Here is a 24,765-nt window from a genome sequence, read left to right as displayed (position 1 = left end):
GTGTCCATCCTAAGCGGGTTTTGACTGCTGCAGGAGATCCAAATGGTCCATGTCTAACTGGTGCAATCGGCGTAATAAGGTGGGTATGATCAGAGCCTATGAGCAGTAGTGGAGCTGCTTTGTTAATGAAGGTTAATGGGATACCTTGAAGATGCTTGTATCTCCGTTGAAGAGGGGATACGGGGTAGGTGTGGTCTGAAAGTGCTAAGTGACTTGTAGCGAAGGCATTATTAATTGTGTATGTTTTCTCTGGATGTGCGATGGGTGAGATCTGGAAACTTACACAAGAACCTTGAATGGTTTCAACTTCTTGATGGACAGTTCTGAGTGATAATTTTTCAGCTTTCCTGGTTAGGTGGAGATGCTTAGCTGCAGATGTCAGAAGCATGGTACGTTGGGAGCCATCGTCAAGTATCGCATATGTTTCCAGGGTTCTTTTGCCATTACGCAGGAGCACTTTCACAACCTTTAATAGTACACTAGGGCGATCGCTAGGTCTATCAAAGTACAGTGTCCTCACTACAGGATTAGTTTCAGTTCTAGGTCTCTGATTCACCTCACATAGGATCTGTAGATGTCTTTCCATGCAGGTGGCACATGCTTTCCTCAGATCACACTTCGCAGCCTGATGAGTTCTAGCACAACGCCAGCACCGTTTGTTTCTCTTTATCCACTTTATTTTCTCATCCTTTGTCTTGTTAATGAACTCAGGGCACTTGCTAATGTGGTGTTTAGGTGAGCAGCAATATGCACATCTAGCCTTAGTCATTATGATGGGTTGTGCTGCCTGTACAGGATCGGATGCATTTGTCCCATGTAATATTGTTGTGAGTGGAGAGGTGTACTTATGGGCAGGTCGTGGCTGGTTAAAGGATGAAACAGGACTGTCCTTTCTTGGTTGACACTTGCATTCCATTTGCAACCAGGATGAGAACAAAGGTAAGTCATACATCATATATCCTTGTTCCCTGTAAATGTGCCGTTTGAAGCGACTGGAATGCTCTGCGGGCAACTTTTCAAGTAGGCGATCGACATGGGAGCCACAATTTAGTTCTGTCTGTCCTTGATCACCCATAGTGCTAAGCAAACCAACTAAAGCTTGCACACGAAGAGCAAAGTTGTCCAGAGTCCGACCATCACCTGCTCTGATAGGAGGAAGCTCCAGTATATTCCGTAGCTCTTTCAATGCCAGCTGTCTTGGTTGCCCATAACGCTCATCAAGAGCTTTGATGGCTTGAGTGTATGGGTCAGGAGCATAGGAAAAGGAAATAGCTAACCGTTTAGCTTGGTCTACTTTCAGATGATCGAGGAGGACATGATATTTAAAGTGCTCCGTCTCATGAGGGTCAAGCAGGTTAGTAAGGGCCATTCGTAACAGCCTATACTGGATTTCATCTTCTCTGGTAAGGTCTGGGAAAGAAGGACCCTCAAGCTTATACACATGTGTTCTAGTGCTAACAGGGTGACTAGAACTAGCAGTAATGGGTACTGAAGGGTTTTGTGCATGCAAACCATCAGATGTAGCTGGTTGCTGCTTTACAGGAGGGTGCTGCCTTGGTTCTGGAATGCAGACGAGAGGTTGAGCGGGGTCTTCATCCAGAGGAACAGCAGGTTGAACACACGAAATCCGGTGGGGACCTTGCACTGGCGTGGCCAGGAAATTAAAAGGAGTCTCATCTGGTGTCGGAAAAACTGGTCTAGGCAAACCACTTGAAGGAACCGCAGCATCTAATATTGTTGAATTAGGGAAAGGAGGGCTAGCAGCCAGAACTGCACCAGAGTGACGGCTAACCTGGGGGGGCTGAGAGGGTGATTGACATGTTGCTGGATCAATCACTGGGAACTGCTCATGTTGCTGATGTGTTTGGGGAATGGCTTGTAAACCGCAAACAGAGGATTTGCTTTCATCAGAGACAGTGTGAATTGAAGATCTGGAGGAACTGCGAGAATGGGGAGGAGATAACTGAAGCATGAGTTGCCTAATCTCCCTCATTGTCATCAGGAGTTCCCTCATCACCTCATCTTGATTGGTGGGTAAAGGAGCAAGTGATGTCTCTGGTAGACTTCCTGACTCCCCATCAGGATCCTGCAGCCCATGTGTGTCTGTGTCATTATGCTGGCATTCTGTTTGACTCTCTGTATCACATCGAGCACTTCTACTTCCAGGATACTGAACGTCATACTGCTGCAGGTGGGCAGGAGGTCGACTATCACGACCAGAATGTCTCAAATCTTCAGTCAATGGCTGCTGTGAATCCATGACGCTGACGCTACTCCGGCTCGGAGGACCATGTTTTGAAGGGAGGAAGGTTCAGGGCTGAAGCAATCAGCTTCATGGGCTCATCCGGTTAGAATAAGAAAAGCAGCCATCTAATGCAATTATTTTCAGGGTACTCCTTTTATTCTCAAATAAATAAGGCAAAAAAGGAAGGAAACAAAGACACACATGGACTGCTCTCTAAAAAGGACATAAAGTACGATTTAAGTAACTCAAAATGATACATGAACTCAGGAGACTCAAAGAGAAACTCACCTCAGCTGCCGCCCCATGTGGGAGTGAAGAAAGAGTGAGGGGTAGGTGAGTGCAGTCCTTATATAACAAGTGACAGGTGAGTGCAATTAAGGCCAAGCACCACACCCAATCAAAGGTGAGGAAAAGAAACAAGGTGCATCTGGTGAAGTGAATGTGTTGAAAGGTGAGCCTTTACAACACTCCTATTTTATTTGTTTATGTCTTATGCTTTTATGATTCTGTAAACTTCTTGCTTTTATGTTGCTTTTATTCTACTGTGTACAGCGACCTTGAGTGTTTTGAAAGGCGCTTTCAAATAAGATGTATTATTAAATGTATTATTATTCAGAGGTGGTTTGGTTTACTGTCCTGCTGCATAACCCAAGTGTGCAGGAGCTCCAGGGAACAAACTGATGGCCGGATATTCCTCTTCAGGATTTTCAGTAGAGAGCAAAATGCATTGTTCCATCAGTTATGGCAAGTTATCCAAGTCCTGAAGCAGCAAAGTAGCTTCAGACCATCACACTACCACTGAGTGGTACAATAATCAGGTCAGCTCAGACTTTTGAGTAGACTCACTAAACACTCAGTTTCAGTTTTGTGTTTTGTTTTTTCTACTTTTGGCTCCGAGTGATTTCATATAGAGGGGATATAATAATATTGTCTATTATTGTCAGCATACAGCTCTAACTGTAAGCACACAAGGCCCATCCAGCTGCTGTACAAACCTTCTGTTTATGAGGGGCATCCAATCAGAAGACAGTTGGCTTTGACAGAGTTAAAGCAGCTTGTTCCAGACATTGGACGAAATAGGCCCTGCAGTAGATGATTCACATTTAAATCGGGATTCATACTAAGCTACTCTAGCAAAATCCATGAATATAAATATTATTATAATAATAATAATAATAATAATAATAATAATAATAATAACAACAATGGATACTTTATTATAATGGGGAAATTACTTGTTTTTCTCTGCATTTGACCCATTCACTCAGTGAAGCAGTGGGCAGCCCACTAAGCAGGCGCCCGGGGAGCAGTGTGTAGGGACGGTACCTTGCTCAGGGGTACCTCAGGGTAGCCGTTAAGTGGATTCGAACCGCCGACCTTCCGATCATGGGGCGACCACTTTACCTACTGAGCTATCCCTGCCCCTAATATAAAGCTGAAAACAAATATGACTGTTGGTATGATGTTCTTTATATGAAATGGTGGGTTAGTTTTCAACTTTTGTCTCGTCAGTCCACAGAATATTTTCTCACAAGTCTTGGGGAACAGTAAAAAAAAAAAAAAAAATTGTTTTGTTTTTTTTAGCTAATCTGTGGGTAGTTTTCTCTTGGGACATCTCCCATGGATGCCATTTTTGCTGAGACTTTTTTATTTTTGAATCATGAACACTGGCCTTACCTGAGGCAAGTGAGGCCTGCAGTTTTATAGATGTTGGTCTGGGTTCTTTTGTGACCTCCTGGAGGAGTCATCTGTGTACTTTCACCGTAATTTTGGTAGGGCTGCCACTACTGGGAAGGTCCACCACAAAGTTTTCTCCATTTGTGGATATTGGCTCTCACTGTGGCTCCCTGAAGTACCACATCTTTAGAAATGTCTTTGTAACCCTTTCCAGACTGAAAGATGTCAATGACTATATTTCTTAGCTTTCGGATGATGTGTTGCTTTTTGATATCTTTTACCTTGCTTCATTTTGTCAGACAGGTTCTGTTTAAGTGATTTTTTGATTCAGGTCTGGCAGTTATCAGGCTTTGGTTTGGCTCGTGAAATTGAACTTAACTTTCCAAACAAATGTGATTAATCACAGTTAATTCATGATTAACAAGGGGGGGAAGGTAATTACTTTTTCACATAGGGCCAGGTAGTTTGGATAGTTTTTTCCCTCTTAATAAATGAAATCAAAATTTAAAAGCTGCATTTTATTTTATATATCATATATGCACAAAAAAGGAGAAATCTGGAAAGGGGGAAATACTTTTCCACGGCACTGAATACGTGCCAGTAAAAAGGAAAAGAATAATAGGTCTTTAACAGTTAAACTGGGGTTAGAATCTAAAAAAAAAAAAGGGAAATTTAGCAGATATGATTACTTATTTGTGCTAACATTATTAGCAAGATCTTTTATTGTGTGTATTTGTTTGAGATATAAAGTCAGATCATTGTGCAGGCCGGATGTTTCAAACATATTTCATAGACCTATACTCGGTGCAGCTGTCTTTTTTCCACAATAGCTCACACATTACGTGCTCAACATCAATGCAAAACATCTTTTTAGGCATAAAGGTTTGCAGTTATTGTTTGTTGGGCTGTGATTGCTGTCAAAATATGTCTGAGCACATAGAACAGATCCAGGTGCTGCTGCTGTTATGCTGCTTTCATAATAAAGCTACCGTATTCAGTGCGTAAGAACATCGTGACAGCAAAATAAGCTCTTTTGTCAGTATTTTGCTCCCTACTCTGATGCATCCTAAAAGCTGTGGATTAAACATTAAACAGCCTAAATTGTGTTTTAAATACCTTGCATCTTCCTTTGAAAACATGCGCAAGAATTGTACCAACGTGTAGTGAAAAGCAGCAGTGTTGGTCCAGTTCTCCTCACTCAGTGCTTGATTTCCTTGGCATGACCCCAGCTGCAGATAATAAGCCTACAGTGCAAATATTTGGATTTGTGTCATGCATGCAGGAGCCTTGAGTTCCTGCGCAAGGACTTTGTATATGGAGGCCATGCATTAGCTCAACACACAGCTGCAGATACTGCAGCAGTGACCGTTCACTTTATCAGCAGTGAAAAGGTTTGGACAGTATCAGCTGGTTGCACCAACATAGTTCACATGTGGAGTATCTTATGAAAGCATACTAGCACGTGCACACACGCACAGATTGTCCCTCTAGTTGACCGTCTGGTTTTTGGTCCAGTCTGAACCACCAGAGAGTTGCTGCACTGCTGAACAGACATTTAGTGACCTCTCTGCTCACTCTAGGGAGGTTATATAACAGATGAAATTCATTTGCTTTTTAAAAAAATAATAATAATAATTTCAGGTTCAGTTATAAGTCTGTATGGCATGGGTCCAATTCATGTAAGACTTGATTTGGTTAAGTTTTAAATTGCACGTCATTGCTTACACGTAAGTATTTTTAAACCGTATAATAGCACAGCCTGTTTTTAATGACAACATATGGTCCATTGTGCCTCTCTGGCTTGTAGCTGGAGAGCCTACCTATGTAGAATACTTATAGACTACGTCTGCCAGCTTATATAATGTGCCTGATTTCTTTTGTCTGCTGGTGTCTGTGGACTTGGCATCTCTGCAGTAATTATGCTCATCTGGCTCCATGGTAGTTATTATCTTTGTCAGGTAACAGAATAGGAGGCAGCTGACTTTTGTTTGCCTCGTAGGTTTGGATATTTTTGTCACGACTAACACAAAAAGTGTTCTCACAACAACACAGTAATTTGTACAGACCATGCATCTAGCTGTTTAAGAGTTTGCTAGCAACAAAACACTGAATAGGGCACCATTTATATCAGAGGGGACGAGTTATGCTTGTCTTCATTTTCTCTGATATATCTTAATAGCTCTAACTGTAAGCACACAAGGCCCATCCAGCTGCTGTAATCAGAAGACAGTTGGCTTTGACAGAGTTAAAACAGCTTGTTCCAGACATTGGACGAAATAAGGCCACCAATGCCCAGCAGTAGATGATTCACATTTAAACTGGGATTCATACTAAGCTACTCTAGCAAAATCCATGAATATAAATATAAAGCTGAAAACAAATATGACATGTCCCTTTAAATCAATGTGTTCGTGTATCCTTCCCAGTCTTTCTGGACCAGAGAAATTGACTTCCTGGTTAATTTTCTCCTCCAGGTGCCTTCATGCTGCCATACTTCATCATGCTTGTGTTCTGTGGCATTCCACTCTTCTTCCTCGAGCTCTCCTTTGGTCAGTTTGCCAGCTTGGGCTGTTTGGGGGTTTGGAAGATCAGCCCCATGTTTAAAGGTAAGTATATGCGTGTGTATGTCTTTGTGTGAATATTGATTTTATTGTTCATATGAAAATTTAATTAGGCAGCAGTAGTTACATCCACTTCACATTTTAGTTTCTAATGTTCTCTACCTGGTTATCTTTTTCTCTCCATCCTGTCCTACCTTAAGGCGTGGGCTACGGCATGATGGTGGTGTCCACCTACATTGGGATATACTACAATGTGGTCATTTGCATTGCCTTCTACTACTTTTTCTTGTCCATGACAAACCTGCTTCCATGGACTTACTGCAACAACCCGTGGAACACGCCAGACTGCAGCGGTGTCGTTAGCAGTTACCAGTTGAACGCTAGCCTGGCAAATGCTACCAGTAGCTTGGTAGCTGGGGTGTCTGAGGTAGTGAACCGGACCAAGAGGACCAGCCCAAGCGAGGAGTACTGGAAGTAAGAACAGGAAGTATATGATGCACTTAGGCTGACACTAAAAATACAGTTAAACCAAAAGTTTTTCTCTGCGAAGTAGTACTATATATAAAATAAATCAGGAATGCTTGCTCATGCAATGATTGAGTTTTGTAATGCACTTTGTTTTGCCGAGTTATACCAGTAACCTCTTAGAACCTGGTTGTGTAGGCCTATCATTCTTAACAGAGGTCGAAATTGACTCAGACCTATCAGATAAGTTTGACTCAAAGAGGCCTCATGTTTGCAGAAAGTATTCAAATATTTGGACTAGATTTGACTGGACTAGCAGAAGTTTCTGTACAGTGTTGGGTCTGCATCATCTCAGCTGACATGCAGGGTGTTTACCATACCCCTGCGCACTCTGTTGTGCAGCACAGTCACAAAAATCTGCATAAAGTAGGAGATCTTTAAGCGGATATCCAGGTACATCTACTGTTTAAGTGCAGGCTTTGCTATGTTATGTAAAAGTGAGAGTGGTGTATATGCATCAATTATCAGGGATGTGACAATGCTAGAAATTTGGTGGTTTGCATTGTAGAGTGTGCATAAACCATGAGGTTAGTAGCTGGCTTCTGGAAATTGCATTTTGTCTCAACTTTAGCATTTTGACTCTTACTATGTTAGAGGCCGTACCGTACTATATATAATATATATTATACTGGCAGATGCTGCTTGTGTAAGAACAACTATCAGTCACAGTAGCCATCGGTACCCAAAAAGATGAATTAAAAAAATAAACTCAAACAGCATACATAGAGCTGGGCGATAGAACGATAACGATATGTATCGCGATATAACTTTGACTCGATAGAGAAATTAAGCTATCGCGATAGACCTCGCCGCTCTTGTCCTCAAGAAAAAAAAAAAAAAAAAAGGTCAGCCAATCCAAATTAAGTAGCGCAGAGCCGAACCAATCACAGCCGCAGCATCACGTCGCGTGACTTGTTACGTACAGCACAAGTGCCAAGCCGCACGTGTGTTTGTTTGGGAAGCAGCCAGCGGGTAATGGAGCCAGCGCGTAATGGAGGAAATGAGTGTGCCGACTAGAAAAATCAACCGAGCGTGACCGAAGAGAAAACAGATGATGGTTCCAATGCCGGAGAGATTGTCGAACGGAAGAGCCATAGAAGTTCCGTAGTGTGAAGGTATTTCGGCTATTTCAAGTCTGACAAAAAACAGAGTAGCGTGCACTATAAATTGTGCCGAAAGCAAGTCTGGAAATACAATAAACTGGTGCATGCGTCACACTGTGCGCCACGTTATTGTTTCGGTGAAATGAATTTCTACAATACTGTTACTGTTAATTCTACTCTCTGCAGTGTTTAAATGCTTACATATACACACAGTTACTGTCCGTCCACACATACGACTCTGTTCTGCTTCTATGCCCCAGCTTTGTTTACTTTTTCCCACCGAGGCTTCTAGACTTCTGATTGGCCAACATTTCGGCACGGTTAGGAATCTAGCGCCACCTGCTGCTTTGGCATGTTCATAGCAGCGTTTTCCTTCATTTCTGCCTTTATGTGTGGACGGGATTCTTTTTTAAAACGAAAACGGAAAATCTCCGTTTTCAAAGATACCCGTGTACGTGTGGACGTAGCCTCAGTCTCTGACTGGAAGCGCTAATTCGTCATTCGGCTTTTGTCAGACTAAAGTAACTGTTAAAACTGTTTGAAAAGCTCAGCTATACAACAAGGAGAGATTGAGAATTTCCTTTTAGTTCTCAGTTTATTTGATATTGACAAAAGTTAGTCAGTTTTGTCTGTTCTTCTGTAAAACAAACTAAGATTTATTTTTAGAATTAATATTTTGTTTCTAAGTGGAATTGACAATTTAGTCTGTTTTGTTTGTTCTATTTTGAAACTTAAACGCTTTAGTGGCTGCCTTTTGTGTAGTTTGCAATATTTGCCTTTATTTATCTGAAAAAGTCTCATGTTCCTTAACTCATTCACTGCCAGCCATTGGCAGTGAATGAGTTAAACCCATTGACTCATTCACTGCAATTGACGGCTATAGACGTCAATGGCAGTGAATGAGTTAAGTACATCTACCCTGTTGAACTTATTATGGGAAATAAGTATTTAAATAAAAACAAGCTGCTGATTATTTCACATTTTACTTGTGAGCAACGGCACATTTAAATCTTACAAATATAGTTATTTGGCTTATATCGTGATAGATATCGTTATCGCCTGAAATGAAAAAAACATATCGTGATATGAAAAAATCTCATATCGCCCAGCTCTAAGCATACAGTTATGATGGGGAAAGGCTGGAAATGTGCTTTTAATCCTATGGTGACTGACTTGACACTCCAGGAACTACAGATTTTGGCACTTCCGCGTTGGCTTCAGTTTTTGCCCTCACAGTTTGTTGCACAGGGAGCAAAAGTGTAAGAGAAATATCACGATTTTAATTACTAAAGTTGAGGTAGACCTGTCCTGCACCTGCCGCTGCCATTCCACATATTGTTATTGTACAGGATCTCTAGTGCTTGCAGAAATCTCCAAAAACATTGGTACTTTCAGTAGCATTTCACTGTCAACTTCTTTAGAATTTTATCATCATTTTTGTGCCAGTGTAGCAGTTCCTGTGGCATTCGCATCACTTAACATCCATAATTAGTAGCATTAATATAGGCCATCAAAGTGGAAGTGAGTGTTGTCATTATCTGCTGCCTCTTATTCAAATGTGTTGCAGAAGGAGCAGCCCTGTAACTGCACTCCCTGATGCTTTTCTTGGCATTTTAATGACAGAGGGTACATATGATTATGTAATGTGGGACTGCTCAGCTTGTCGGTACAGACTACCTGTTCATTACTAATTACAATACCACATATAATACCATTTCAGATTGATGGATCTGTTTGATCACAAGATACAAGGTTTTTGTGGCTCTGCTTAAAGTTTTCTATTATCTATGTGCTGAAGACTGTTGATAGAGTGCAAAGCTGGGCTTTTTTTCCTCTTTCAGAGTTTTCTTCTCTTGCACAACTTTAGTCAGACGTGTAAATGTAAAGTATTTCAAGCACCTGAAACCTTCTCTGTCTGTGTGTCTGTCTATCAGACACTATGTGTTGAACATCTCTGATGATATTGGGAACTTTGGAGAGGTCCGTCTCCCTATCCTGGGATGCCTGGCTGTATCCTGGGCTGTTGTCTTCCTCTGTCTCATCAGGGGCGTTAAATCCTCTGGAAAGGTGAGCCTAGAGCACACACACATGCACACACACACCCTGGCTTGATGGCATTTTAACGCGCTTGTGTATAGGATGATTTTATCAGCTTGTGTGATCATCTGTGTGTTCAGGTGGTGTACTTCACAGCCACATTCCCTTATGTTGTTCTGACTATCCTCTTCATCCGTGGCATCACCCTGGATGGAGCCATCAACGGCATCAAGTACTACCTGACTCCACAGTGGCAGAAAGTCCTTGATGCAAAGGTATGCACTTCCATTAGCATGTAGATAAATGAGATGTGCTGGATGTAGAAATGTTTCTGAACTGGGTTTTTTTCCCCCATCTTTGTACTGCCTCTGACGGTTTGTGGGTTTGTTTGTGTAGGTGTGGGGAGATGCCGCCTCACAGATCTTCTACTCCTTGGGTTGTGCCTGGGGTGGTCTCATTACCATGGCTTCATATAACAAGTTCCACAACAACTGTTTCAGGTTGGTAAAGATGATGAGTAAACTCATTATAAGCTATGCTTTAAATAAAAAAGAATACACATTCAGGGCCAGGCGATGATGAGTTACTAAGGAAGAAATTCTGAGGAAAAGACTTTGCTTTGTCTAATGGGATTAAAATCCAACTGCCAGCACCTTAAAAGCACACCTATAAAAACATTACCACGATATAGGTTTGGTTTTGTCATTGTGGTGAGTGCTGTGCTGAGTATAACTCGCTCTGGGAAAAAAGCCTGACTTTATTTGAGTTTATGCATCAGATGACCTAATGAGTCAGAGCAAGAGCTAAGGAGCAACTATGAGCAGTGGGGTAAAATAGTCATTCGCAAAAAGAGAAGGTGAGGTAAGTGGGCACAGAGATAAATGCTCTTTTGGACTTGTGTTAGGAGGCTGGTTGCCATGTGCTTGAACACCAGGGGAGCGTGCAAGAAGCCAAAGAGAAGGTGAAGATGGAGGAAAAAGGACAGAGAAGGAGATAAGGAGGGAAAACGATGTCATTTACTCTCCTGAGCTTGTCCACACATGCTGATGGAGTGAGGGTGTCGGTGGAGGGGGCTAAGGAGAGAAGCTAAAGATATAATGTGTTCCTCTGCCAGAAGCTTGAAGTTGTGCTATCAGTGCACACAGCTGCACGGCAACTTAATCAGCTTGTGTTCTGCAGCTCCATCCCTGGTGGAGATGCTTTTTGCACTCCTGTAACACCACCAGTTGGTGCGCATGCAGAAGTGCAGATAGAGTGGGATCGAACAGAATCCGTATGCGTGGGGAAACGGACTGGCATCAAAGTGATCAAAGACATCCTCTGCAGTAACCTTAACAGGAAATGTGAGAAAGGAAAGCAGTGTGGAAACACAGTATTCCCTTGTTTAGATCTGAACACGGTCAAAGTCCGAGTCTGTGTCGGAGGAAGAGAAGATGAAAAGGTGTTTCCCGGGCAACAGTCAGATGTCAAAAAAAGAGCAGAAAACCAGCACTAGTGTATTAGTGTAAACAGAGTAAATGAGCTTAGGAACACTATCGTGACTCATACATCGGGCCTATTAAGACTAATGAAGCCATCTTCTATATTAATTCACGGTTTTATTAAACACTGATATTTCAGCAGACAGATCGAGATCAGCTGATCCCATTTGTTTTTCTTTAACCATTTAAAATGTGTTCGGTATGTATTCATATAATTGGCTTTGTTCTTTGTTCCTTTCAACATACAGAGACAGCATCATCATCAGTATAACCAACTGTGCCACCAGCGTTTATGCTGGCTTTGTCATTTTCTCCATCCTGGGCTTCATGGCCCACCACCTCAACGTCCCCGTGTCAGAGGTGGCTGACCACGGTCCGGGGCTGGCCTTTGTGGCCTACCCAGAAGCCCTCACTCTGCTTCCAATCTCGCCGCTGTGGTCGCTGCTTTTCTTCTTCATGCTCATCCTTCTGGGACTGGGAACTCAGGTGAGAGCAAGAAACTGCAGCGTCACGCACCGCTCAAAGATTTCATTATGAACTGTGTGAAATCATATAATTAACTTCTTAATTAAGCTTAGTAATCAGTATAAGTAATTAATATGCATTGACCTTGTGGATATAATTAATTAAACATTACACTAAATGTGTATGGAGACAGACGTATAGATAGGTGACTGTATATGTGCAGTCATTAGTATAGATTGTTTTTCATGTTTTCAGCTGGAGCGGTCTACCAAATTCCAGTTTACCTTCAAACAACAAAACAACGTGCAAATGCTGTCTTTAGTCCATATTTGTTGCATGCTGAGTGAACCTCCATGCTGATACTCTAAACAGACCAAATAAACTCACTGGAATGAGAACTGACTGGAATTGTTTGCGTGGGGAAATCAGGATTAGATCTGATCTGGATCTGCTGATGTGTAATGCTAAAAAGCTTACAAGTCATTTACAGTCAACAGTTAGTCTGCCTGTGTGCCACGTTTTTCATTGCTGACTCAGGGAGACTATAGGTGCTGTTTGTAGGTATAACTTAGATGCTATCTTTTTGAAGTGATTGTGGCCCCGTAGCTACAAAATTATATTCCTGCTAAAATGAGATGGTGAACATTATGTCCCACTAAATAATAGTGTTTGAATTTAATAGACGTAACCTCTCATAACCCTGATTCCAAGTTTGGACTTGCTAAACTGCTAAATATTTAAAATAAAGGAGTGGCACGCTCTGTGGTCTTCTGCTGCTAACCATTTGCATCTTACTTCATTATATATTTAGGTGAAACTGGGAAATTTGTATCTGGAATGATGTATTTGATGCCAGCAAAACAAAACTATCGAGTGGAAAGAAGCTGAAATGGAGTGTTTCAGAAGTAAAGATGGGCGTTCACCCTCTTAACATTTCTCAATGTAAAGTTAATCAGTGACCGTGGCATCAGTGCTATTAATGCTAAAGGATATATTCAAGTTTGGAGCAACATATGCTGCTATCCAGGGGACATCTGTGGCAGGGATGGGCTTGTTTATTTCATCAAGATAACATGCACAGCACATATTACAGTGCAGCTCTGAACTGTTAAGCTGCTGAAATCTTATATTAAGCAATACACTCAACAGCCACTTTGTTAGGTGCACCAACTGCTCATTAACGCAATTGTTTAATCAGCTAATCACACGGCAGCATTTAGGCACGAGCACATGGTCGAGACATCTTGCTGACATTCAAACCAAGCATTCGAATAGAAAAGAAAGGCCATTTAAATTACTTTAAATGTGGCATAGCTGTTAGCCAGATAGGCTGGTTTGAGGATTTCAGAAACTGGAGATCTGCTAGGATTTTCCAGCACAAGCATCTCTGCAAAGGATGGTCCATAAAAAAGAAAATATCCAGTAAGCAGCAGCTTTCTGGGCAAAAATCCCTTGTTTGATGTCAGAGGAGATTGGGCAGATTCAAGCTGATGGACAGGCAACAGTAACTAAAATAACTACTCATAACAATCATGGTATGCAGAAGAGCGTCTCTAAATGGCCAACACATTGAAGCAGATGAGCTCCAGCAGATTGGCCAGCACAGAACTGGAAAAATAGTCTGAGTCTCATTCAGTCGGTAGTGTCACAATTTGGTATAAACAAGATGAAGGCACCAGCATCCTGCCAGTGTTTCAGGCTGCTGCTGGTGCAGTAATGGTATGGGGGATATCTTCTACGCACACTGAGCATTGTTTAAATGCAACAGCCTACAGTAGTATCATTGCTAACAATGTCCATCCCTTTATAGCCACAGTGGTCCATCAATGTGGCTATAGTCAGCTTACAGTTAGTTTCTTAAACATGAAATTGAGTCCACTTCACCTCCACTGAGTATTTCCTTGTTGAATCTGTGCCATGAAAAATTTAGTTGGTTGTGAAGGGAAAAGGGGGTCAAACCTGATACTTACCAGTATCTGCCTAATAATGTGGCCACTGAGTGTAGAACAGGAAAACATTTGGCTGTAGAAATTGCTTGTGTGTACTTGACTTTTTCAGAATCAGGGTTGTAGTACTATTCTAACCTTTTAGCCAGTATGAATAAGAGGTGTTTTATTCTCAGACATTTATTTGACTTTCTGCGTATTTTTGGTAAAATATAGACATTATGCTTCAGAGGTGGATTTTTACTTCCATATATTGAATATTTACAGATCAAATTCACAGTACAGTGGATATATATGTGGCTGGTCTTAAGGAATGCTGTAATAAACCAATTGTATTTCATTAAAAAATACATTTAAATAGACAGGACAATGAAATTGAGGAATTTTTATTCTCACAATTACTCAACAATGGATTATCCCTTTGGTCAAGATTCCTTTTGGTCTGTCGTCATGTAAGCAGAAGTTTGATCAAGAATTCATCTCCTGTCAAATTCTTTTCCCTGTTCATGTAGTTCTGTCTGCTGGAGACCTTAGTGACGGCCATCGTCGATGAAATTGGTACAGACTGGATCATCAAGAACAAGACCGTAGTCACGCTGTCAGTGGCCATAGCTGGTTTTCTACTGGGAGTGCCGCTAACGACACAGGTACAAACATATGGAGAGCACATCCTTAAACACAATCACTCTCTCACTGGACTGATGTTTTTTACTCATTCTTTGTGTGTGTGTGTGTGTGTGTGTGTGTGTGTGTGTGTGTGTGTGTGTGTGTGTGTGTGTGTGTGTGTGTGTGTGTGTGTGTGTGTGTGTGTGTGTGTGCGCAGGCAGGAATCTATTGGCTTTTACTGATGGACAACTATGCTGCCAGTTTCTCTTTGGTGATCATCTCATGCATCATGTGCATCTGCATCATGTATATTTACGGTAAGGAGGGAAAAAGAGTGAACATGGTGCACTTTCTAAGTGTGGTAGTTCAATTTTACAAATATGTAATCACACAGGCACAAACTGAAACACACCTAAATAAGTGTTCAAGCTGATCTCAGATATATGACCAACACTCAGTGGATGATGGAAAAAGGTCTAATTTACTTATGGATCCAAGTTATAGATGAGTAGCAGGAACAGTGGGGTGTCATTCAGAATATGAACAGGAGAGATAGTGATACCACAGTGGACCATACCCACAGTGAAACCTGGTAGTAGGTGTTGTGCATTTTGCCTACTCAGGAATAGGACACCTGCACTGATTAATAATAATAATAATAATAATGGATTGTATTTGTATAGTGCTTTTGGAGGCCCTCAAAGCGCTTTATAATTCCACTATTCATTCACTCTCACATTCACACACTGGTGGAAGCAGCTACAGTTGTAGCCGCAGCTGCCCTGGGGCAGACTGACAGAAGCGAGGCTGCCTACTGGTGTCGGCCCCTCTGGCCAACACCAGTAGGCCAACGACCAACGACCAAGACAGACAGAGCAGGGGATCGAACCGGCAACCTTCCGGTTACAAGATGAGCTTCCCAACCCCCTGAACCCCCTGATTCAACTCAACACTGGCCATGGGTCACTCCATCCAAGTATCACTCCATCGTTTATAGATGGCTTTGTTCTCCATCTGTGTGTAGAAGGGGTCATGGTTCAGTATGAGCCCAAATACACCAAAGGGCTTTGAAAGAACTCCTTAAACAACTAATTCAACAGTTACCTGACCTTTATCCCTATGACTCACCATTTATAATAATAATAATAATAATGGATACTTTATTGATCCCCATGGGGAAATTACTTGTTTTTCTCTGCATTTGACCCATTCACTCAGTGAAGCAGTGGGCAGCCCACTAAGCAGGCGCCCGGGGAGCAGTGTGTAGGGACGGTACCTTGCTCAGGGGTACCTCAGGGTAGCCGTTAAGTGGATTCGAACCGCCGACCTTCCGATCATGGGGCGACCACTTTACCTACTGAGCTATCCCTGCCCCTATAGACAGTATCAAAGACGGACGTGGTCACTGTGATGTCACCCAGTGGTTTTGGACTCCATAGTTTGAAGTAGAGCTGGGCGATATGAGATTTTTTCATATCACGATATGTTTTTTTCATTTCAGGCGATAACGATATCTATCACGATATAAGCCAAATAACTATATTTGTAAGATTTAAATGTGCCGTTGCTCACAAGTAAAATGTGAAATAATCAGCAGCTTGTTTTGATTTAAATATTTATTTCTCATAATAAGTTCAACAGGGTAGATGTACTTAAGGAACATGAGACTTTTTCAGATAAATAAAGGCAAATATTGCAAACTACACAAAAGGCAGCCGCTAAAGCGTTTAAGTTTCAAAATAGAACAAACGAAACAGACTACTAAATTGTCAATTCCACTTAGAAACAAAATATTAATTCTAAAAATAAATCTTAGTTTGTTTTACAGAAGAACAGACAAAACTGACTAACTTTTGTCAATATCAAATAAACTGAGAACTAAAAGGAAATTCTCAATCTCTCCTTGTTGTATAGCTGAGCTTTTCAAACAGTTTTAACAGTTACTTTAGTCTGACAAAAGCCGAATGACGAATTAGCGCTTCCAGTCAGAGACTGAGGCTACGTCCACACGTACACGGGTATTTTTGAAAACGGAGATTTTCCGTTTTCGTTTTAAAAAAGAATCCCGTCCACACATAAAGGCAGAAATGAAGGAAAACGCTGCTATGAACATGCCAAAGCAGCAGGTGGCGCTAGATTCCTAACCGTGCAGAAATGTTGGCCAATCAGAAGTCTAGAAGCCTCGGTGGGAAAAAGTAAACAAAGCTGGGGCATAGAAGCAGAACCGAGTCGTATGTGTGGACGGACAGTAACTGTGTGTATGTGTAAGCATTTAAACACTGCAGAGAGTAGAATTAACAGTATTGTAGAAATTCATTTCACCGAAACAATAACGTGGCGCAGTGTGACGCATGCACCAGTTTATTGTATTTCCAGACTTGTTTTCGGCACATTTACAGTGCACGCTACTCTGTTTTTGTCAGACTTGAAATAGCCGAAATACCTTCACACTACGGAACTTCTATGGCTCTTCCGTTCGACAATCTCTCCGGCATTGGAACCATCATCTGTTTTCTCTTCGGTCACGCTCGGTTGATTTTTCTAGTCGGCACACTCATTTCCTCCATTACGCGCTGGCTCCATTACCCGCTGGCTGCTTCCCAAACAAACACACGTGCGGCTTGGCACTTGTGCTGTACGTAACAAGTCACACGACGTGACGCTGCGGCTGTGATTGGTTCGGCTCTGCGCTACTGAATTTGGCTGACCTTTTTTTTTTTTTTTTTTTAAGATGACAAGAGCGGCGAGGTCTATCGCGATAGCTTAATTTCTCTATCGAGTAAAAGTTATATCGCGATACATATCGTTATCGTTCTATCGCCCAGCTCTAGTTTGAAGTGCTAAGTTAACAGACCTAATAAAAACTAGAATACCACTTACCACAGCGAGTCATAATATTAGTCACATAATCCAGTACAAGTAATCAAAGCTGATGATGATGACGAATGCTGGGTTTTTGTTCCTTTGCAGGCCACAGGAACTACTTCAAAGATGTAGAGATGATGCTGGGCTTCCCTCCTCCTCTCTTCTTCAAAGTCTGCTGGAGATTCATCTCGCCTGTGATTATCTCTGTAAGTGAACACACACAAGCACACTGATCTAAGACCAGACATAGTGACGAAATAGCTTGTCAATATTTTGCATAGTCTGCAGGATGTTGAGTGGAAGGTTCTCAACTTCCCTGTGCTGCTGACGCATTGTTATGGACCCGACCTACATTTGAGCTGCCATCAGTGCTAATCTTTTTGGCTTTGTTTCCAGTTAAAACCTCCAAAAGCAAAGCTTTCTGACTGGGAAATGGACACATGCAGCTGATATCAATGGTATTTCCCAAGCAGGCGTATTAGTCCACTAAGCTGCTGGGCTAACCAAGAAATTCATTGTTGTGGCTTACTGGTCATTTTCCTCTCTCTTTCATTTCTTTTGCACAGAGTGCTGCCCCAATCATCTGCAACTTTTAAATAAAGCTGTCAACGGTGGTTTCACCTGCACTGGCTTAATTTTCATGCTTTTACCCACCCATGTGACATATGTCTTTATTACTGTGTTATACATGCATTTTGCACACATTCAGGCTCTTTCTATTCTCTCTTTGTCCCTGCAGTTCATCCTGATCTTCACAGTGATCCAGTACAAACCCATTACTTACAATGACTACGTGTATCCCGGCTGGTCCTTGGCTATTGGCTTTGCCATGGCTCTGTCCTCGGTGGTCTGCATACCCATCTACGCCCTCTACAAGATCTCAAAGTCACCAGGAGCTACCTTTAGAGAGGTACAGCTTCCCCCGAAAGTCTCCTCTCCATTCAGCTGACATAAACAGCTCTATAGTTCAATACAAAAGGCTAAATTTCCCTCTGAAGCATTTAAACAAATTTTCAAAAAAGTCAACGTGTTAAAACATTTTTGCATGCAAGAGCTGCACTACAAATTAAAGCACTTAAAGTTTTAACATCATCTGAGCAACTGAAAAGCTCTCAACTGCATATCAGCTGAAGTATGTTTGCCGAATAACGGAAAGAGCTCTTTCCATAATTCAATTGCCCGTTTGCATTACGTAAGCTCTAAAAGCAGACGAACTATTAGTTTACACCATAAACGACATTTAAATATCAATCCAAGCATCTCTGCTTTTGGCAAATTAGTTTGAGGAGGAAAGAATTTGTTGCTGGTGTCAGATAGTGATGACGTCACTTGAACTGCCGGTTGAAATTTTATGATCCTTATTGCCGATAGCTACACTAGGAGGGAAAAGCTGGTTGTCATAGAGACTGGGAAAACAGAGGAAGGACCACATGTGTTAAGTCTTCGTTTGGGGTAGAATGCAAACATTGCAGCAAACAGGCAGGCAACAATGAACAAAACTGAAAAAGCAAGAAGATATGACGAGATATAAACAGAAAAATATGACCTCACAGTGAATACATGGCTAGCTTCCTTCTCGTTCTTTCTCCTTCTCTCTCTGCATGTCTGAGTCTGGCTCACTTCCTGTTAAAGGGAAGTTCTTCCTCCCCACTATCGTCAAGCATTTTCTCACAGGGGAATTTTTGGTCTACTGATGTTCTCTCTCTAATACTGCACCACCCTTACCTTACAATATAAAATGCCTGGAAATTATTATTATTGTGAACTTGTGCTATATAAATAACACTGAATTAAGAAACGCAAGTGAAGTGCCATATTTTTTTTAAAAAGGAACAAGAATAACAAAAAACCCACACACATGAAAATGAGCAGGCTATAACAGTGCACTTTTTTTATACAATCTTTGGAGGACATTGTAACCACACTGATGCCACATGTTTGGTTTTATAAAGACCACAAGTGCTGCAGAACTGTTAATAACAAATGGGAGAAAGTATAGAAAGTATAATGTGTGTCAGCACAAAGCTGCCCTGCTGTTGGAATGCTGCAATTTCTGACAATTAGACAGGCCATAAATCTTGTTTAAGAGATGTGAATGTGCAATGGCAGCTGCTAAATTATCAGATGAACTAAAAAGCATGGAGGGAAAATGAAAGTTAAGTGGAGTTTAGTCACAGTGGTTATGTGTGGGAGCAGCTGAAGAAAGGAAAGCGTCACTTAATGAAAACCTAATTTGACTTCATAAGTCTTGATGTTTCTGCTCTAAAAGGCGCGTCTGTCTTTCTCTCTCAGAGGTTGAAGGCAGCGTGCCGAGCGCATCCAAAGTGGGGTCCTGCCCTCCAGGAGCACCGGACAGGCCGCTACGCCCCTATGGCCTCCGAAGACACTGTGGAGGCCCGTCCCTTAAAGGAGAGGGATGAGCTGAAGGAAGAACAAAAGGAGAAGGAGAAGGAGGAGGGAAAGGAGAAGGAGAGGAAGGATGAGATTAGCCTCACCATCCAGGGAAGCAACGGCTCCACCAACACACACAACAACCCCAACCCCAGCGCATAGACGGCACTCCGCTCTATCGGCATCAGGGGGCAAAAGCCTCACACCTTTCCCTTTTCCTCCCTTCTCCTTCATCCTCAACCCCACTTTCCCACAGTCCTCTGTGGGGGAGATCCCATTCACTGGAGACCTTTACATATTGTAAGGGCTTATTATATCTATCCTAACCTCTTCTATCTATCTGTGTGTTGTCTCCACATAAGTGCAGAAAAACAAAATGAAAGGAAGAAAAAAAGAAAAATTGGCTCATCACCCAAAAGATTTGTGCGTATGGCATCATGTGCGTGAGTGAGTTTTTAATTTGTTCTACATAATTTAATAATATTGGGGGGGGGGTTTCCTTTCATTTTTTTTTTTGTGAAACTTGTATACGTCCTCTTCATATGCCATTAGAGGTACAGTAGATTGTGATGCTGCATGGTTATGTTTTTGTGCATGCAGCAGCATAGAGACACACACTGTTCTCCTTTATACCGTTAGCTGGTTCTGTTTGGGATGGGCGACTTTGTAGTGGCAGCTGGAGACTTGTTGTGGTGCTGTAACATGGAGGAGAAGGGTAAAATGTGCCTGTACGGGCCATTTACAGTCTGACAAAGATGGTAAAAGGCTCTGTTGTTTAGCCAGACAAAAAAAGAGGCGAATACTCTCATTCACACTCATACAATCTGTATATTTTACAGCACACAGTGACCTCAACCGTAGTTGATCTCAGTTTAAGACTAAGCCTGTTGTTTTTTTTATGCTGCTTCTTCTTATAAAGGAAAAAAAATCGAAAGAGCACAAATATTTAACAAACACCCAAGATGACAACTGACACTTAGGGCTTATTTTCTCTGGAAATTTTCTCCACTGGTAACTTTTTTCCTTCTACTAAAGCTGCTTAAACCTTAAGCAGAGAAACATCAGTGAACTGTACTGTAACTCTGCATTCGCATACATGTGCACACATAAACAGACATGCAATCATTGTTTTTAACAGAAGAGGTCCCAGTGCCCAATTCTCTGGATCGAAGCGAAGGTGAACTTTGTGGTTCCTCGCTAGTGGAAACCTTGCTTCGACTGAGCTGGCCTGTTCTAGATTTTAGGGACTTTCCTTGTTGTCCAAAAACGCATACACATACACATACACGCAAACCAGGTCAATGCAACTCCGTATATACAAGTATATAAATATATATATATATAGAAGTGCCATCTCTTATTAAGTCTTCCAGAAATTCTGTTTGAGTGAAACTCATCATGAGATGTGATCTGTGAAGGAGAATCCAGGCTAGGAAGTATTAAAAAGTGTGCCGTAGTCTGTGTGTCCTATGGGTCGTAGCAATCTGCCCCATTCAGGCATGTTACCAAAAACATTTCCTAAGTTACCTGAGTCCTACACATGTTTTTGGTAACACATGTTTCTCAGAGACTGAAACGTCAGTCACTTACAGTCAGTGTAAACCTTTAATGTATTTACAGACATTTGTTTTTAAAAGCTCTGAGCCAAGCTGTGCTGTAACTGGCAGAGACGGAAAGCAGAGAAGATGCTGCTTCTTTCCAGAAGGAAAACCTTTTCATTGATGTAGTTTTACATGTAGCTGCATAGTACTGTCTCGCTAGACGTCTCTTTATTACCTCTCATTCTTGTAAACTTAGTAAATAGTAACGGCCGCATATGTTTATTTTGTACAAAAGAAGTGACACTACGGAATCACCTTTAACCGTGTTTACCATTCCTCATCTGTTACTTGACTTATTGTGGTTATGTCGGAGGGTGACACGCATTAGGGAGTGGACTCTTTAGCATGCAGGGTCGGGCTTCCCCGGAGACCAGAAGGCCTCTGGTAGACTGCTGTATAAGTGTGATGTCAGAGATTTATATGGTGGTGTGAAGGAAGAACAAGGCAAGGGTTTTCTATTCACTCCTCCTTAGATGTTGTGAGATGCTTTTAGCTTGAAAGGCAAAGTTGTCTCTCCAGGTTCTTATAGTTTGTCAGATTATCCAGACTGGTTAAATGAGGGCTGTGATGTGCAGGCAGTGAACATGTTAGTATAATAAACCAAACTGTCTATTATATTCCCCATATTTATTTGTAGAAACCATATTCACTTTTTTGCTCAGAATTAGAGTAGAATATCGATGCCAATCTCATAGCTATAGTTGGCTTACATTAGCATAACAACTGGACTACAGCTAGCCCAGCGCTGTGCCTTGACTGGTGTCTCAGTCATTAACAGGCAACTTATTTCATTTTCGGTTTTAAAAAAAAAAGTAATATTAAGAAGAAATATAGCAAATTCATTTTTAATTAGTGGCCATTTGAAGAGCAGGATGTGAATTTTTCTACACAGTCACAGTTGCCTAAGCTAACGCTGTAAGCTTAGCTAACACAAGCTGTAGTGTATTCAGTCTTTAACTTTCAGTAAGAACTTAGAGTAAGCACACTCCCAAAAATGGTAAATGATTCAGTACATACCTATATCAGATGTAGCACAATGTCACCATGGACTTGCACATATTCTTGTGACTCTAGGAAAAGCGCAGAAAAGCTACATACTGCTTTATTGGAGGGCCTTCTTTTGACCGTGCCAGAGCACTTTCACAGCTTACTTCTACTCTTAATGGAACTGAGCCGTCATTAATTGCATCTGTGACCAATAAAATGTCAAGAAACAAGTTCAGGTCCCCACAGTTGTTTCTTCAGAAGCAGAAAGTGTTTTTTAGTATATCAGCGCAGTTGCTCCAGTAATCCACAAGATGGAGCACAAGATTGGGGGGTGGAAAAGTTGGCTGAAGAGGCTAAATATCCTGAAAGAAACATTAAGAGAGCCCAATAAGCACAGTGATCATTCTAAGATGAGCACAATTCTACTGATCGTATTTAAGGAGCTTTTGAACAGGAAAGGAAAGCTGATAGGAAGCTGTTCTTGTAGATGAACTTCAGTTGGTTAGCCGACTGTTTGGACCCTCTGGTTCTGATTTACTCCTAAACTATCAGGCTACATGTGGTTTTGTTTTTTTGGCAGGGGGGTGATCAGTGTTTATTTCTAATTAAATTACTCCAAAACCAGGTGCTCTGTGAAACAATACATTATCACCATCTGCTAACCTAGCTTAACCTACCACGTTGGATAGGTTAGAAAGTCTGCTTTATAGGTAAAGTCGTGCTTGCTGAAAAAGATGATGAAGAACTTGATTATTCTCAGTGTATGTCGGGACAGCTTGTAGCTCAGACCACGTCCTGTCTGTGATTGCCTGCCTCGTTGTGTTCATGTTGTAATAAGTGAAGATTAGCCAGCCTGCTGCAATGCTATCTCTATATATTTCAACCCTGGCCACCTCTGCTGGCCCCCGCATCTCCTCCTCACATTGTACAGTAATGTAAAGAAAAACGTATATAATCAGACTGTGCGTGTTTTACTTTGCTTTTATTTCTGGGGTGGGTGTTCATTTCTTTTCTTTCTTTTGGGGGGTTGGGTCTTGAGGGGCAGATATCGACTGAGGTTTTTTGTTGTTGTGTTTGTTGTTGTTGTTGTTTTCAGTTTTTATTTGTTTTGTTTTTTTGTTTTTTCCCCCTGATTTGTAGTGTAATGTAGAAAATGTCGAGTGTACTGTGTATTGCGTGTAGTGGATTAGCTCTAACTGCTGAGCCTGCATGTAGAGCAGGCGTAGTGTCAGTATTGATGTCCATGTACCTCTAATCTAGTCCTACTCTGCTAATCATATACAGTCTATCTTTTGTACTAAAAGAAGGACAAGTACATATTTTATCCTCTGATTTTAACCGTCGTTTATCCACGTTCAGTGACGCAACTTTTTGTTGGTTTTTGACACTGTATCCACAGAGAAATTCCGACGAAGCCAGCTGGTATTAACAAAAGCATTGCCAAACAAAAAGCTTTGTATTGAAACTTGAACTACAAAAGAGTGGTTAGTTTTTACTGTGTGCTCTGGTGTAGACAGTGGCAGCCACTACATGACAATGCTTTTTTTTTTTTTTTGTTTTTGTATGTGTGTGTGTTTAACAGTATTACATTGACTTTCATCTGTGCAGTGCCAACAGTCATACATCACTGTTTACTTTTAATATCCTGTGGCCCTCAGTGTGAACAGTTTGCCTTTTTTTCTGTGTAGTCCTTAAAAACAAAAAAAATGTATGAAATCAAAACACCAAAATTACTCAGCAACCACGATGGAATCGGCATCAGGAATACACAGTTTTTATTCTTGCGTGTAATGTTGTTTTGTGTGGAAATGTAGGCAAATTACATGGCATATGTTTCAGAAATGGGTCCATCTATTGTTTGGTTTTGATTAACTATGATTTCTTGATAACTGCATGAATAGAAAGATAAAACTTGACTACTTACCATCGCTTTCCACTGCTGGCGGCTGTGCAGAAAGTCACTGGTGTTGATGAAGAACATTAGCTAGGCAAAGGTTTGCAGGACAACTGCTCCACTGTAGTGAAAAAAACAAAACATTTTTTGCATTTTGCATTGCTTTCTCTGTGAATTACAAAACATTACCTCTTGTATTTCTTACTACTGGTCATAAAAGCATAATGTCATGTCACAGCACTTTAAAGAGATCATGAGTGTTTATATAAGCAACACAATGTATAAATATATAATTACAATAATAACTCAAACTTCCATTTTTTTTAAAAATTAAACAAAACAAGAAAAGTAAATCATGTCCGTTCAGTGTTCTGGCTGAAG

The 24,765-nt window shown here is 41.3% G+C and overlaps 1 protein-coding gene across 3 annotated transcripts in view; it reads left to right on the top strand.

The window, feature by feature from the left end:
• slc6a9 (solute carrier family 6 member 9) overlaps positions 1 to 22,720 on the top strand; it is an 84,987-nt gene extending 62,267 nt beyond the window's left edge. For all 3 annotated transcript variants that reach the window (XM_086270494.1, XM_086270492.1, XM_086270491.1), the window contains 11 exons: positions 6,397 to 6,528; positions 6,684 to 6,957; positions 10,046 to 10,178; positions 10,289 to 10,423; positions 10,545 to 10,648; positions 11,878 to 12,115; positions 14,553 to 14,687; positions 14,864 to 14,963; positions 17,617 to 17,717; positions 18,251 to 18,421; positions 19,804 to 22,720. In XM_086270494.1, coding sequence (XP_086126620.1) covers positions 6,397 to 6,528; positions 6,684 to 6,957; positions 10,046 to 10,178; positions 10,289 to 10,423; positions 10,545 to 10,648; positions 11,878 to 12,115; positions 14,553 to 14,687; positions 14,864 to 14,963; positions 17,617 to 17,717; positions 18,251 to 18,421; positions 19,804 to 20,064 — 1,784 coding nt within the window. In that variant the 3' untranslated portion in view covers positions 20,065 to 22,720. The remainder of the gene's footprint in view (positions 1 to 6,396; positions 6,529 to 6,683; positions 6,958 to 10,045; positions 10,179 to 10,288; positions 10,424 to 10,544; positions 10,649 to 11,877; positions 12,116 to 14,552; positions 14,688 to 14,863; positions 14,964 to 17,616; positions 17,718 to 18,250; positions 18,422 to 19,803) is intronic.
• The last annotated feature ends 2,045 nt before the right edge of the window (positions 22,721 to 24,765 follow it).

This window comes from Aulonocara sp. 'chitande type north' Nkhata Bay, linkage group LG18 (genome assembly GCF_057382095.1).
Source record: "Aulonocara sp. 'chitande type north' Nkhata Bay isolate Kocher_YH1m ecotype deep benthic linkage group LG18, A_spYH_male_GT1.1, whole genome shotgun sequence".
In the NCBI taxonomy this organism is placed as follows: domain Eukaryota; kingdom Metazoa; phylum Chordata; class Actinopteri; order Cichliformes; family Cichlidae; genus Aulonocara; species Aulonocara sp. 'chitande type north' Nkhata Bay.
The sequence above is the reverse complement of the archived record's forward strand: the minus strand, read 5'-3'. Positions and strand labels throughout refer to the sequence as shown.